The sequence below is a fragment of the Pantherophis guttatus genome, chromosome 3 (genome assembly GCF_059756535.1).
Source record: "Pantherophis guttatus breed Tessera chromosome 3, ASM5975653v1, whole genome shotgun sequence".
Taxonomy (NCBI): Eukaryota; Metazoa; Chordata; class Lepidosauria; order Squamata; family Colubridae; genus Pantherophis; species Pantherophis guttatus.
In genome coordinates this window covers 180302022-180317788 of record NC_142065.1, presented here as the reverse complement: position 1 = coordinate 180317788, position 15767 = coordinate 180302022, and the positions used below count along the sequence as shown (strand labels likewise).

Here is a 15767-nt window from a genome sequence, read left to right as displayed (position 1 = left end):
GCAACCAGTCCAAAACGAAGTGCCATTTCTGAGAAACATGCCCTAGCAGCCTTTCTTCAAAGCTAATTTTATGAGGTAGAACCAGCAATATTCTGCAGTCCCACTGTTGCTGCTTTAGGGCATGCACAGGTCAAGAATGTAAGACCACAATTATTGAAAAAAAAAAGGCTATTGTAAAATGGAATGGTGAAGTAAGCCTTGTTTCAAATCATTAGGCTTAGCCCCCTGACTCAGGGCTTGATTCCAGAAAAGTCTCATGGCAATTGCTGCCATACATGCTTAGTCTAGAAAGTAACTATTGAAAGAAAAGGCAAGTGATGAAAATGGCAGGCCTCTCTTATTTCTCAGCATTCCGAATATTTCTTTCTACAGTTTCCCCCATTCCTTGAAATGAAACTAAAAATTGCTATGGATTGGGACTTTGATATGTATGCAATGTTGAAGGCAAAGGAGCTTCATGCAGAGAACTGAAATGAGACACAGATGACTCATTTACACATTTATTTTACTGTTCTGCTTACTCTGGCAGACGGAAATGGAGAACAATGCCATTTATTTTACAGACATTTGACAGAAAATAAATAAGTCTCTTGATGCTGAACAATTGTACAATACAGCTACAACATGCATATTTATATGCTGATTTGTGCACAAATATTTACTTGATCAGCAAATGTAACAGAATTCAAAAGAAAGAAAGAAAAAAAGGATAGGAAAGGAAAGGAAAATTTTGAAACATCACGTTTCCTTTTCATGATGTTAAATGCAGCTGAGATGGAAACATTCATACAAACACATTGATAATGAATACTATTATATGTGAAATTCTATTAATGGTTTACTACAGAAGAAGGTAAGGGGTAAGATGGCATACAAAATGATGAAATTAAATCTTTCCTAATAAATAATGCAAGCAAATACTCTTGCAGTGTCTTATATGAGTATTATTTTCAGCCCAGCAGCCGCCCTTAAAAGATGAATAAGATGCTCAACAAAACTAGCAAAATTTTCCATTTTAAAATATGGGGCATTGTAAAGGCAGTAGAAGGACATTTGACAAGATGTGTACGTCTTTATCTCCCACTGAAAATACATTTCTTAGTTTTAAAAACAAAAACGAGGATAACTTGTTACAATAATTTAGCAATTCACAATAAAATGCTGTCATTCCTTGAAATTGAATAGTAAAGACATATTGTGGCAAAAGAAGTCATCATCATCATCATCAAATACTGTTGTGCTTTTTCCCCTTTCAGCATTCGTAGCATTCAGAAGAAAACAATGTTAAATTAAAATAAATGGAATCCCTGCTACTTGTAGATAAGAAATAAATATCAGTTATAACATATTACCTATAAACATGAGACTGTATTTCATCATTTAATAATTATGTATCTCAATGTAATAAGCAATATTCTTTTTAGGAAACTTATCCCTATGTATTTAATCATCAGCACAACCAAACTTGTATATCGTATCCGTGGCTAGAGTTGCATATTTTGCTGAGGCTATAAAGAAGCGTAAGTCTCAATTTCTCTTCTACATCCAGGGACTTGGGATGCAATTTTTTTTAGTGCTCTGGACCAGGCGAATTAAAAAAAAAAAATCTACTGTAAGCTTTTTTCTCCCCTTAGATGTGAGCAAAAGATATTTTCCATCACATAGAGTAAGTTATGCAGGTATGGCAGTTTTTCACCTAGCTGCACCAGACCCTTCCTAAAAGTAATCAGTTCTGAGGATAAGAGCAGTGGGTTTTTTTGAGCAGCATTGATATCTGGAAGTGCATTTTGTGGAAGAAAATGTTGTCCTACCCTGTCCTACACCAGTATAAGAACTCTTAAATCCAATGCCAGGGATTTCCCTTCTAGGTGGATGAGCAATAAACTGAATTATAAAGGACACCAGGTTGGGGAGGAGCTGCATAATACACAGTTGTTTTACTATTTTCTACTATTTAGTAGCAATACATAAACTGGGGAACCTGAGCAATTCAGTACTGCAGCTCTCAACAACCCAAGCCGACATGGCCTCATGAGAGCTGCTGGGGATTGTATCAGCAACATCTGAAGGACCACTGATTTCTACTTTGCACAACTACTGATGTTACTGAGATTAGAGCTAGACCAGGGGTGTCAAACACATATTGTCATGGCGTCATCACATGACGTATCGGGATTTTCCCCCCCTTTGCTAAACCGGACGTGGGCATGACCAGCACGTGACGCATCCGGCCTTTGACAGCCCCGAGCTAGACTGACAGATTGTCAATACAATGGGGGAATGTGAAAAGTGGGGAAACTGCTTTCACTCTTTTTTAGAGTAGAAGGGAAATGTTTAAGACCAGATTGTAAACATTTTTATTATAGATAATTTTTGTTTCCCTTCCTTGAAAATTTGCTGTGAATTGGACGTATCTATTTATTCACATTTTAAACATAATAAATATGATACTTTTATTTGTTTTTTCTTTTGCCCATTGACTTCAGCTGAACTTGGCTAGAAGAATGAACCTGAATGCCCAAGCATAGACCACTGTAATTAATTGATATTTTTAAAAGGGTGGTTTCAATTATAACTGATATGTAAGAAGATTGGAATGAAAAATTTTAATATTGCTCTTTGCTACAATAATTAACAAGCAAATATATAAAAAATTAATTTTTAAAAAACTTGTTACGCATACTCACAGGAATTCTATTTTTCTTTCTCCTTTTTTCCATACTGGCTTTGGCTCAGCAATTTCTTCAAGACATTTAGTGGATCAAATATTTTACAGAATTACAGCATAATTAAAAAAAAACAACACACCAAATATACATCCATCATAGCTGAGTACTACAATCACTTTCTATGATAAATGTTCTATACTTTAAAAGTAAGAAAACATTACATTCTTTTTTTTCATCTTAATGTGGCTTGCTTTTGAAATAATCATGAAAAATGAACCTTGGCAAATTAAGATATTTGCTACACATGTTATTGATTGATTGGCTTATTGATAATATGACACAAATATCCAAATCAAGCAAAAGTTTTCTTTGTGAATATGTTGAGAGTTTTTTATTTTAGACAATAGGGAATGAAAAATGCTAGAGTTTGCTAGTTATTTAGTTAGTTATTTAGTTAGCTAACTAGTTTAGAGTGTAGAGTAGGATAAGTTTCGATTCAAATCCCTCCCTAGGATTCCAGCCATTTAATGACTTTGGGCTAATCATTAATGTATTTCATAAGCTTGTGATTGTGAAAATTAAACAATGTAACAATCTTTTGTTACTTACAGAAAAATGTAAGTATATTTTCCTAGTGGCTTGGGCGCCATTCTGAATCATCAGGCCAAATGGCTTTTTCTTTTCTTTTCTTTTTTTGCTGGGTTGGGGAAGCTGGACAATTTCAGCAATTCTAGCCATTATGGCCAAAAATAAATAGCTGAGAGTTTAAATTCAGCAGAAAGGAAAGTCATAGATCTTGTATTTCTGCCTTAGAATCAGTCACTGTTTTAATGAGGTGCTAGTTCTAAACACTTGCTTTAGAATAAGAGCACATGGCATTTAGTAGCAGTATCCCTACAGAACGAAAGAAGTATCTTTTATTTTACCACTACTATAAGAGCAATTCATAAATCTTCAATTTTTTTCCTAAGCAGATGATCAGCTTTCAGTAGCAGCAGTTGAATTACTTTGCAAACATATTTGAAATAAGATTTAAAAAACTATATTTTCAGTAGCAGACGGTCTTGAAACGATAGTTGAACAGACTTGGTATGGGAAACATTACAATATTTCAATGCATCTACAGAAAATACACGAGTTTCTTTTTTTCATCTATAAGATAGCAACTTAAAATGTCCATGTCATGTGATACAACATCAGGACTATAAAGACAGAAAGATATTCATCATTCAATCTGAGAAGCACAAATTTTCATTTTTGAACTTTAGATCTTTAACTCAGAAGTTATGGTAGTTCCCAAGAGTTTTCTTTGAGTAGACATTATGAGGGAAATCATGATTTCATTGAAATTACTGAGCAAACTGCTATTTTTAATCTAAGGCTAACATTTCATTTAGCTTTTATTTTTGACTATTACTCAATTGTCGGAATACAGGCAGAAACTGTATATGGGACATAAATAAACAACATCTCCCAAAAAGTATTAGCTAGCATTTGCTCTCCATTCATGGGAATATCTAACTGTGAAAGAAGATAAACAAATAAAGGAGCTTTATGGAACAAAATATAAGTAATTGAAACAGATCATGTGGATTGCCATGCAATTAAGTCAAATCTTATGCAAAAATAAAAGTAATTTTGATTTTCATTAAGAACTAATAAATACTTTGAGACTTAATGACCAGACATTGGCTGCTTTAGAAATGACATTTAGCCCCAGTATATAAATTAATAAAATATGGATCTGAAGATATATAATTTAATAGAAAAAGGAAGTCTTAAGAGGAACTTAAAAAAATATTTTTTTGAAACCAATAATCTCCTGTGCTTAATATTTGGTCCAAAGAGTGAAATATAAATTTGCAATTGTGGAACTGTATTTAGGAGAAGTAAAATTCATGAGCTGTACAGTACATTTTCTCCACTGAAAGCTGTTTTGGTGCAAATAACAAAAGAAAAATTGTGTTTTAAAAAAGTTTAGGGGAAATTTTGAGCTTTGTTTATCTATACAAAAAAAATCAGCAACAGATGTTTTTCCTCAGTGATTAATGTGCTTTAAAAATCTTCTTTTAACTGGAAAAAAAGTACACGGGTTGGCACTTTGCAAAGCCATGTGTGGGCCTTTAGTATCATGCATTTTTAAAACATAAAAAAGACTTTGGATTGGTCACTCTCAGAAAATAACATTGGTGGAGGGCTGCAAGCCTATGTTTTGTTTGAAAATGTGTCACTTGCCTATTGTCATTAGGGAAAGCTAATAAAGCTAAACTATAATTCTAAAGAGATCTATTGAGCCATAGAAAATATCTTCTCATTTGCATCATGCGGTTTATTATATTATTTGTTAGATTTATATCCATTTGTTTCTCCTAGACTTACACAGGGATCTGTCTTTACTTCATCCCATAAGAGAACACTGCATAGCTGTAAGGTGGACTGTTAGAGAAAATGACTGATCTAAGTGAGTTTTGCTAGCTGACGGTACTTCTAGTCCCCCCTTTGAATTCCTACAAGTTCCTAAAATTCCAATTGTGCTCCCTGGCCCTGAGAAATATATAAAGTTGTTGCTTTTTTTTTTTTTAAAAAAGTAACACAGTCAAAATGCTGTTTAAACCTACTGAATTTTCTGATTCTAAAATAACTAATGTATTAAATCTTTATTAGCAAAATTAGTTATAGAAATCTGGGGGAAAAAGAAAAAGATTGACTAGAGTGCTTGTGATGGGAGAGATATCATGAAGATGAACAATGGAGGTTTCAAAATATTCCATTTTCTGCATGTTAATTGCTATAATTACATGGAAATGGTGATAATTATGAGTGAACCTATCTGCATTCAGCGTACCTTGTGCAAAATTGAGGCATTCAGACATTTTGCTGAATAAGCACAATTATACAGGTTTTACACATTTTTAAGACCTATACCACAGTATATGGACCACTGTGGCCACAGCATACTCTAAACTAAACACAAATAATCTGCATTACTTCTTTGCACAGTGTGTGAACCTCAATAATCTCCTCTGAAAGATAAATTTTCTGACTTCTCATACGTGACAATTCTTTCGGTTGATTCATGGAATGATATTGGTACAGCATTCTGAAACCAAATAGTAACTAAATTGGGATGAAAAATGATGTGCAAATGACACACTACTGTTAAAGAAAACAGCAGATATACAATAACAAGAAGTCTACAAATAGTAAGATTTTAACAATAATGCAACATTACTAAAGTAATTTAGTAAAGCAACATTGTTAAAGTCTTACGATAAAATAATCATTTTCATGTCATTTGGCACATTTTATTACCATAAAAATAATTGTATTTCTTGTAATGGATTTGTGTTTGCTTTCAATTTGGCATGTATGACAAAAGTTCAATTTCTGGTCATTAAATCTTGCAGAGTCTTAAGAAGTCCCCCCCCCCGCCCGCCCCCAAGAAGCTGCAAGTGCATCCATGACATCTATGTAAATAAAAATAATTGAAGCTATGGTTCACTTCACAAAGAAATGAGAAAACACTGCAATTTTCTTAAACAAACAGCGTACATTGGATGGGGATTTAAAGAGAAAACAAGATAAGTAAGATGCTCTAAGAATAAGCTGCAATTCTGCAACATAAGTCTATACAAATCCTCCAGACAGTGGACTTGAAGGAAGTCTCTGCCCCAAGAAACCTGGTTTTTTGTTTTTGTTTTACAAATCCTTGACGACTGGAGATGTTCCAGCAAATCCAACTTATTTACAAAATGTGCATTTTGCAGACTCAAAGCACCTTATTTCACACTATTATTAACATATGAATCAACATTTCATCCTTTCATGTGCAAATTCTGAAATTCAAAAGGAAAAATAAAAGTTAATTAAAATTATCTACAACCATAAATGAAAGTATTAACAGTGTTAAGCATTGCAGAAGATCATCTCTGAAAAGAGCATTTTATTTTACTCAGTTCTTGTTACATTTTTCCTGATTTACCTTTTGTTAGAAAAAAAAATGTTTAAATTAAATTGTACTTAAACTAAGTAAGTCTTCATGCCATGCAAAAAATATTTTATTTACTTTCGAGGCTTCCCTTTTTTAATTCATAGGCATTGCTAATTCCAGTTTTAAGAAATAAGTTTTGTCATTATTGCTGTCCTAATTAGTCACATGCTGGTTTCTCTTGCGGGACAGTAACCAGGATCACTAGGATTTGTATGGATTTCTGGGGGAAACAAATGGTTTTCCATTTTGTGACCTTCTTGATTATTGTCCCCTGTTATTTCCCTTCCAACATGATAAATGTCTTGAGTGCAGTTATGACTCAAATGTTTGGGTGAAGAAGAACTGACTTCAGAGTCCTCTGTTACATAGTTCCCATCCTTAAGTTTATCCCCAAAGCAATTTGCCTTGATATCCAACTGCCTGTTGTGCCTTATGCCAGGGATTTCCAAGAAGTCATCTTCTTCACCAGTGTCTATTTCAGTAAAACTTCTCTCCTTGGAAGGGAAAGAAAAACGTTTCTGCTTGGGGAACAAAGGGCATACTTGCTTAGAAGCTCCAGAAGAATCTGCACCCAGCACGGGTCTTTCTCCCTGTGGTGAATTCTCTTCTAAGAGGATAGTGCTGATATGCTGAGGGGTATATTGTAGGAAGTCTCCTGTTGCCAACACTGGCAATGGCCTTGTGGTGCTTGGTGGGGTTTGTGGAGCACCGCCTCTGTTTTCCTTAAAATTAACTTTAAGGGACCTTGATTTTAAAGGGTTGCTTCCTCTGAAAGAACTTTTGGGACTCTCCATGGCATTGTCAAAGTGAAAGTGACCATGAAGGAGAGGATGAGGACAGCTCTCAGAGCTCATCATTGTATTGACTGAGGAGTAATCAAAGCAGGTATCCCTGGGAGCAAACATTTTATCTTTCATAAATGGTAAAAGCTGGGAATCTTTTGCTGTTTGGTCTTCTAAGTGGGAAAACTCAATGGGAAATCTTAGTTGCAAATGAGAACTGGAATATGGAGGAAGAGGTGACCGTTCTGTCTCTGTGAAATCAGTGGCGCAGCTGGCAAAGCTGTCAATGCTAGAAGTGCTTCTCATATCAGTGATGACTTCTTTGGGTCCTGTTATAGATGCGTCTCCTTGTCCAGTAACCTCTTCCATTTCTATCTCTTCCTCATAGAGGGGAGGTTTCACTGAAGGGCCTTGGTAGGTGGAGTTCAGATTAGGCTGAGACTGAGTTTTAGTAATTTCATTATATAATATTTCAAGTTTCTGAGCACTCAAGTGTTGAGGACTGGAGGTTGCTGCTGTATTGTTTAGCTGTTCGTGTGAATCTTGCTGGCTCACTTCCTGGTATTTGTTCTCCAAGGATTTATTAGAACTTGTCTCAGACATTGTCCTTCTGGCCCATTTCCAATGACTTGGAGATAAGTGGTTGTCATCGGGAGTTTCCTTTGAATTGGCTGCTTCTTCAGTTTTATCAGTATCAACAGCTACATCAATCAGTTCCATACTGCGAGCAAAGGCTTCTTTTAAATTCATTGAGATAATGCTTCCATTTCTCTTTGCTCGTTCAAGCGCTTCCCTTCTTTTAATGGCTTTCTCCTGCCGCTTTTGCTCCTTGTAGAACTCTGAGAAGTTGTTTACTATGATGGGAATGGGTAGGGCTATTACTAGCACTCCAGCAATGCAACACAATCCACCAACTATTTTACCTAATAAAGTTTTGGGATAAATGTCACCATAACCTACTGTGGTCATAGTGATGGTAGCCCACCAGAACGATGCAGGAATACTTGTAAACTTTGTAGCATCTTCATCTTTTTCAGCAAAAAACACTAGACTGGAAAATATCATAATTCCCATAGCTAAAAATAGTATCAATAAACCCAATTCATTATAACTCCTTCGTAAGGTAAATCCTAAAGATTGAAGTCCAGTTGAATGTCTAGCAAGTTTAAGGATCCGCAGTATCCTCATGATACGGAATATTTGAACTACACGGCGGACATTTTGAAACTGCAGCACACTTTTGTTGGACTCTGTGAGGAAAATGGTGACATAATAGGGCAAAATGGCTAGCAAATCAATGACGTTTAATGGACCTTTGAAGAACTTCCACTTGTTTGGAGATGACAGAAAACGCAAAAGGTACTCCATAGTGAACCATGCTATACACACTGCTTCAACATGTGCTAGCTGAGGATTGTCATTTAGTTGTCCAAATTCATCAATTACTTGAAGCTCAGGTAGAGTGTTGAGTGACAAAGCAATGGTGGATAGTACAATGAACAATATGGATACAATGGCCAAAATCTGTTAAAAAGAAAGATAAATAAGAAAACTGTGGTTAATAAATCACAAAGAATGCTTATATTTTAACCAAAGAAATAACACAATAACAGAATTACAGGCTGTCCCAAAGTTGCTTTTTCAGGAGGCAACTGAACTTTCATGTTTTTTTCTTTTGAAGACGTTTCACTTCTCATCCAAGAAGCTTTGTTATCTCTGACAGGATAGTGGAAAGACCTGTCAGAGCTGAAGAAGCTTCTTGGATGAGAAGCAAAATGTCTTCAAAAGAAAAAACAAGAAAGTTCAGTTGCCTCCTGAAAAAGCACCTTTGGGACAACCATGACCTAGATGACTGAGAATCTCTACAGAGAATTACAGGCCGCTGTTCTTGACTCACTGCAATTAGATATGCTTCTCTATTGCCAGTACCCCTAACTAATTCATCTGAAGTGCAGTCCACAATAATAGTTCCACTGAAAACCTAATTTATGCTACAATGCTATCCTAAATAATTCGAAAGGTGTACATATTTGGGAATAAGATCCATTAATACAACTCAAATTATTTCAGAAGCTTAATTAGATTATACAGTTCAGCATTTTTTTCAATCAGCTGCTTTCCAAGAATAGTACATTAGACCATAACTCCCAGTTCATAGCAAGATAAGATATTTTTTCCTATTGTTATCCTAAATTGTGTGCCCAGTAAATGTTTGATGTAACAAAAAAAGCAAATGAAATTTGTTCCTGCTAAATGCATACTGGACACATTTTTAATTGCAAACATTCTAACTAAAGTAACTAACTAACTAAACTAACTATCTTTCAAAAGCAAGTAGAGAGCTAGTTTTGGGAAAGCCTGGAAACTTGTTTTGTGTACTTGGCTACATTGGCCAGAAGTGAAAGTATAAGATTCAAAGAACATCACTTTAATGAAGGCTGGCTATGAGTCATTCTGAATTCTGCATCATTCTAATATAATCTCAGTAGGTATATTAAAAGATATGACCTTTTTAAATACAAAATTGCCACAAACCAAAATAACTATTATTTTAGTGACTTTTTAAGGAATTGCCATCAAATGTTGTAGGCTGCATGCCTAATTTTAAATTTTTTTAACTTAACATGAAAAGTAATCACAAAAATGTAAGGTGCAAAGTTCAGTATTAATGCTGAAAAGAAACACACAGAGATATTTGATTGAGCTGTCCACAATTGTAGTGCTGAATATTCCCCATGGGCTTAATGTTAGTACTTAGTGGTATTTACAATTTAGCAATTACGGTATATGATTTTACAAAGTTATGTTTGTTATAACTTCATTATTATGTATTATTATTATATCATTATTATATATATATGTAAAGAAAGAAGCAGACATTCTGCGAGCTCTGGAACTTAAAATTTTAAAATATTTTTTTAAAAAACTTGATAAAATTGTGCTAAATTAGACTTATTATTTATTTATTTCAGGCGAGGCTATCCCATCCACATCAACATTGTATCTTCTAGAGAGTTGCCAGTGTCTCTCAGCCCAATAAAGTGGAGGGAAAACTATGTATGCTGCTTTGATCTCCTCTACAAAATGGGAATATACTTCTAATCAATTAATGTATAAATAGACAAATCTTATAGAACCCTTTAAAACAGATTAATTACCTGATAAAAACTTCAAGGTCACCTAACCTTCATCACAGTTCAGTAAGTACTGAAACTTTTGCAGATCTGAGAAGGCATTGTGAATTAATAGAAGGAAACACACACACACACACACACACATGCGCACACACACACACATGATTTTATGGAAATTTAGGAATAATTATTCTAAGTAACTTATTGAGTATGGTGCAAAATAGCCATAGTCTGTAAAATAATGATTGTATAGTCAAACATCTGCATCAACACATATTTTAAAAAATATGTTAAAAATTAAAAACTTACTGCATCCTATCCATTAAAAACACTGGCTTTCAAGTATTATTAATTGGGCCTTATTTTTACCACTTGAATCAGAGAATATGCATGCTTCTAGTTTTACATTTCCAATGTAGTTGAAGGCATCGTAAGCCAAAGTTCTTTTTTAAATCTCTAACTATTGTAAGTTTGACAAAAGCATAATAATATAACATGAACACAAAAGTGGAACTTCTCCAAATAACAATAGGTATCATTATCTGTCAGCAGGTTTTCTTGTTCAACGACATATTGAATATACAATGCTTTAAACTATCATTATTTTTCAGATTTGTCCTTGGCTGATTCCTTAGTTGCCTGGCAATACTAAGGCTGATTTCAAAGCTTCATTCCACTGTAAAAAGCCTCAATTCTATGCACATATACAGAAGAATGAAGACAATATGATTCATTCAAAGGTAGGATTGAATAGATTGAATATCTGTATCGGGGTGGGTTTCAAAACCTGTCACTACCAGTCCGCTTGTGGGCCCGCGCATGCAATGCTTCTGCACATGTGATGCTTCTGCGCATGCGCAGAAGCGTCCAGGAGGGTGGGCGGAGCTCCCGCCGCTGACACTGCTACTGGTTCACCTGATCTGGGGTGAACTGGTAGCAACCCACCACTGATCTGTATATTTGCAGTGGTAAACATAAATAATTAGTTTCTAAAACTATTGGAACCATGGAAAATGCTCTAGAACAGTTGTGGGAAAAATCTTGTTGCATGCAATGAAGTTCTTGTTAGCAAATGTGCCATGTGGTTTAAGTCTGGAATACAAAATATATGAAAACGACTCAATTACACATAGAAAACTAATATATTAGAACCAGTATTGCCATTTTCATGTTGCACTTTTTGAAAATAATGGAATCTTCTTCCAATATTGTTTGTTACCATACAAAAATGATCTTGCACAAAAATTCTTAGTAGAATTCTTGTGAATTATTTTCAAGGAAGTTTTTCCCATTTTCACCAGAAGATGTCTCTACTATACCATCCTGGAATTCATGACAGCAGCTGCCCTTGGAAAGATAACAATTATAATAATGCATCTCTTTCTCTCTTCTCCCTACGAAAAAATGTTTTTCCTTAAAAAAAAAGGCCTTTCTATCAATACTTATATCCTTGCCTTTGCTCAAAAGATTATTTGTTGAATTCTGTGCCAGAGTCCCACATCTCTAATAACTTCAAAATACTTTATTTCAGAAACATCTCTTACAGTCTCCTATCCCCTGTAAATCTAAATATTCTATGACTAATTGTAGATGACACTGAGCTGCCAGGAATAGCCAACACTCCAGAAGACAAGCTCAGGATCCAAACAGATCTTAACAGACTTGAACAATGGGCCGTATCCGACAGCATTACATTTAATGTGGAGAAAAGCAAAGTTTTACACGCAGGCAGGAAAAACCAAAGATACAAGTACAGATTAGACAAAACCTGGCTCAAAAACAGTAACTGTGAGAGGGACCTTGGAGTTCTAGTGGAAGATCACTTAAGCATAAACCAGCAGTGTGCGGCGGCAGCCAAAACAGCTAATATAATTCTTGGTTGAATAAACAAGAAGCATGGAATCAAAATCATGTGAAGTATTAGTTCCACTTTATTAATCCTAAGTAAGACCACATCTGGAATCCTGCATCCGGTTTGGTCACCACATTACAAAAAAGATGTTGAGACTTTGGAAAAAGTTCAAAAAAGAGCAACTAAGATGATCAAGGGCCTATCTGAAATGGTACATGATCTCCTGCTTTTTTTTTTTTTTTTTAAATTGATTTATATGCCGCCCTTCTCCGGAGACTCAGGGCGGCTTACAATGCTTTTAAGAAATACATGTAGCCTTCATACTTTTGTATATTTATACAAAGTCAGCTTATTGTCCCCATAATCTGGGTCCTCATTTTACCTACCTTAGAAAGGATGGAAGGCTGAATCAACCTTGAGCCTGGTGAGATTTGAACTTGCAGTAATTGCAGGCAGCAGATGTAAATGGATGTTAATAACAGTGCTTTAGTCTGCTCAGCCACCAGAGCTCACTTCAGCAGAGGGTTGGACTAGAAAACCTCCAAGAATCCCTTCCAGCTTTATTCTGATTGAAGTGGCTACATAGGAAAATGTAATAATGCACACTATAATCTCATGTTTGAAAATAATATGTATTAGCATAAGTCTCATTTTCTGAAGACTTTGGGAAGTTGCCTATTTACCATCTTAAAAGTATTAGGTATTATTTGGGATGATAAGTTTGAAAAGTTGCCTAGTGAATTTTGGTAGTTTCAACTCTGGACAAAAGTAATGTTAATTGCAAGCTTAAGCACTTAACGAACATTAAATAAACAACAAAAACTAAATAATTTTTATCTAATAAAGTTACAAATGGATTCAGAGTCCAGTTAAATTTGGAATATTGTCTTTTACTATGAGATTTTGGAATTAATATAAAAAAAATAGCTTCTTGTGATATTATTAGAATTATTTTGGCTATCTTGGCTCATAACAAAGATAAGCATATTTATGATTTTAGAAACTGGACACTAGATGGAACTAAAGAATCTAAGTAGAAGGGAAAATAATAGAAGCTTCTTTTTAGTGTCAGTTATTGTATAATTGTATAAGGAGCTTACAAAATGACATATAATGTGGAAGTATTAAAGGATATCTTTTGAGGATGGAGCCAGAAATTGATAACTATCATTATCAACAGTGTCAGTAATGATGTCTGATTCTATGGATAGATTACATCCAAAAGATGCTAATGAGGAAATGACAGATGAAAAGCAAATTTTGTTTGACATGAGAAAAATAGTTTCTCAAGTAGAATCACAAATGACAGGGCAAGAGAATGATTTGGAAAAGGACACTTTATTGGATATTCTGGCTGAAGTTTTAAAAATTAAAAGGGAAATACAAATGGCAAACCTGGAATGACTCTGAAAATATTGTCTATTGGATCTATAAAAGAGGCTTGTTAAACACTTGAAGAATTGTGCAGAAGAGAGAAATTAGATACTACAACAATATTTGAATAAGATAAATATTGCGACTGTTTGAAGTAAAGGAAGGAGTATAAAGTTAGTTTATTTGATCAAGATTAATAAGACATTTATCTGTAAAGTTCTGACAAAAAATTACAGACTTTTGCTGATACCAGGAATAAAAATTGATGTTTTATAAATTTGCTTATAGATAAAGGATTGGATAAGAGATGAAGATATATCTGCAACCTTGGGGGTGGGGGGGAAGAGGTACTAATTTGTATACTTATAATGAAAGTGGGAAGCAACTTTTTTTATCATATTCCTTTCTTCTTTTTTTCTTACACTGTTTATTCTTTCTCACTAGTCTTTTCTTCTTTTTTAAGTTTGGTATGCGTTAGTTTTTACCCTGTTTCCCTGAAAATAAGACCCAACCAGAAAATAAGTCCTAGCATGATTTTTCAGGATGCTCGTAATATAAGCCCTACCCCAAAAATAAGCCCCAGTTAAGATTGTCAGCCAGACGGGTGCATTTAGTACTTTATTTCCCCCAAAATAAGACCTAACCAGAAAATAAGCTCTAATGCATCTTTTGGAGCAAAAATTAATATAAAACCCAGTCTTATTTTTGGGGAAACACAGTACTATTGCAATAAAAATACTTAATAAAAAAATATAAACTAAAGAAAATAAGCTTGAGAAACTTGTATTTCTGTTGCTATCCTGATTCCCAGTAAAATTCCTTCCTTCCTTCCTTCCTTCCTTCCTTCCTTCCTTCCTTCCTTCCTTTCCTTTCCTTTCCTTTCCTTTCCTTCCTTCTTTTCCTTCCTTCCTTCCTTCCCTATTTTCTGTTTTAATAGCCTGACAGACAGTTGTTGGCTGACATCTCTGCATTGTTATTATAATAGGCTCTTTGAATATTACTTGAATTCTTCTACCCTTATAATCATAAAATATAATAATGAACTATGACTGCAGCCACTAAAGACTCACCTGATTTTGTGTTGTTGAGTTTCGTTTACATCTATCGTTTCTACTTCCTATCATTATAGGCACAGAAAATCTCTCTTTAGACTAAACTATGCACTTGTTAAGTGATAGATGCTGCAGGATGCTCAGCTAAACCAATCTAGTGCATTCTTCCTATCTTCTTTGAGTAACAATACTTGTGGCTACCATACACCTGAATATAATTGAATGTTTTTGCTTGTTTGCAAAAGTAAAGGTAAAGGTTTCTCTTCCAGTCATGTCTGGCCCTAGGGGATGGTGCTCATCTCCATTTCTTGGCTGAGGGAAACAGCACTGTCTGAAGACATTTTCTATGGTCCTGTGGCCAGCATGTCTATATGCCAAAGGTGCACTGAATACTGTTACGTTCCCACCAAAGTGATACCTGTTAATCTATTTGCATTTGCATGTTTTCAAATTTCTAGGTGGGTAGGAGCTGGGGCAAAGAATGGGAGCTCACCCTGGTGTGTGGTGCTTGGGTTTCAAACCTGGGCTGTCAGCTTTCCAGCTGACAACTCAGTATCTTTAACTGTTGAGCACAGAAATAACCTGCATTGGACCTGAAATGACACTTTATAATGAAAAAACCCTTAATGGTAGACCCAGGTTTAAACATTCTAATAAATGAGGGACAGGAAGGTAAATCTTTCAATTCACAAATTTTACTGGCTTGCATCATGCCCTCCCAAATGTTGCTAACACGGAGAAGTTATAATAGGTGTGGCCAATGGTGAGGGATTCTGGAAGATGTAATCAGTTCCTGAACTACAACTTTGAGTATGCCAGGTTCATACTCAATAGTTACTGTATTTTTCAGAGTATAAGATGCACTCCCCACCCCCCCCGTAAAAGAGGATGAAATTTGGGTTATACACCAAAT

General features: G+C 34.9%; 1 protein-coding gene across 2 annotated transcripts in view; it reads right to left on the bottom strand.

Moving 5' to 3' along the window:
- Positions 1-487: 487 nt before the first annotated feature.
- KCNB2 (potassium voltage-gated channel subfamily B member 2) overlaps positions 488-15767 on the bottom strand; it is a 175861-nt gene continuing 160581 nt past the window's right edge. For both annotated transcript variants that reach the window (XM_034429967.2, XM_087890681.1), the window contains exon 3: positions 488-8966. In XM_034429967.2, coding sequence (XP_034285858.2) covers positions 6822-8966 — 2145 coding nt within the window. In that variant the 3' untranslated portion in view covers positions 488-6821. The remainder of the gene's footprint in view (positions 8967-15767) is intronic.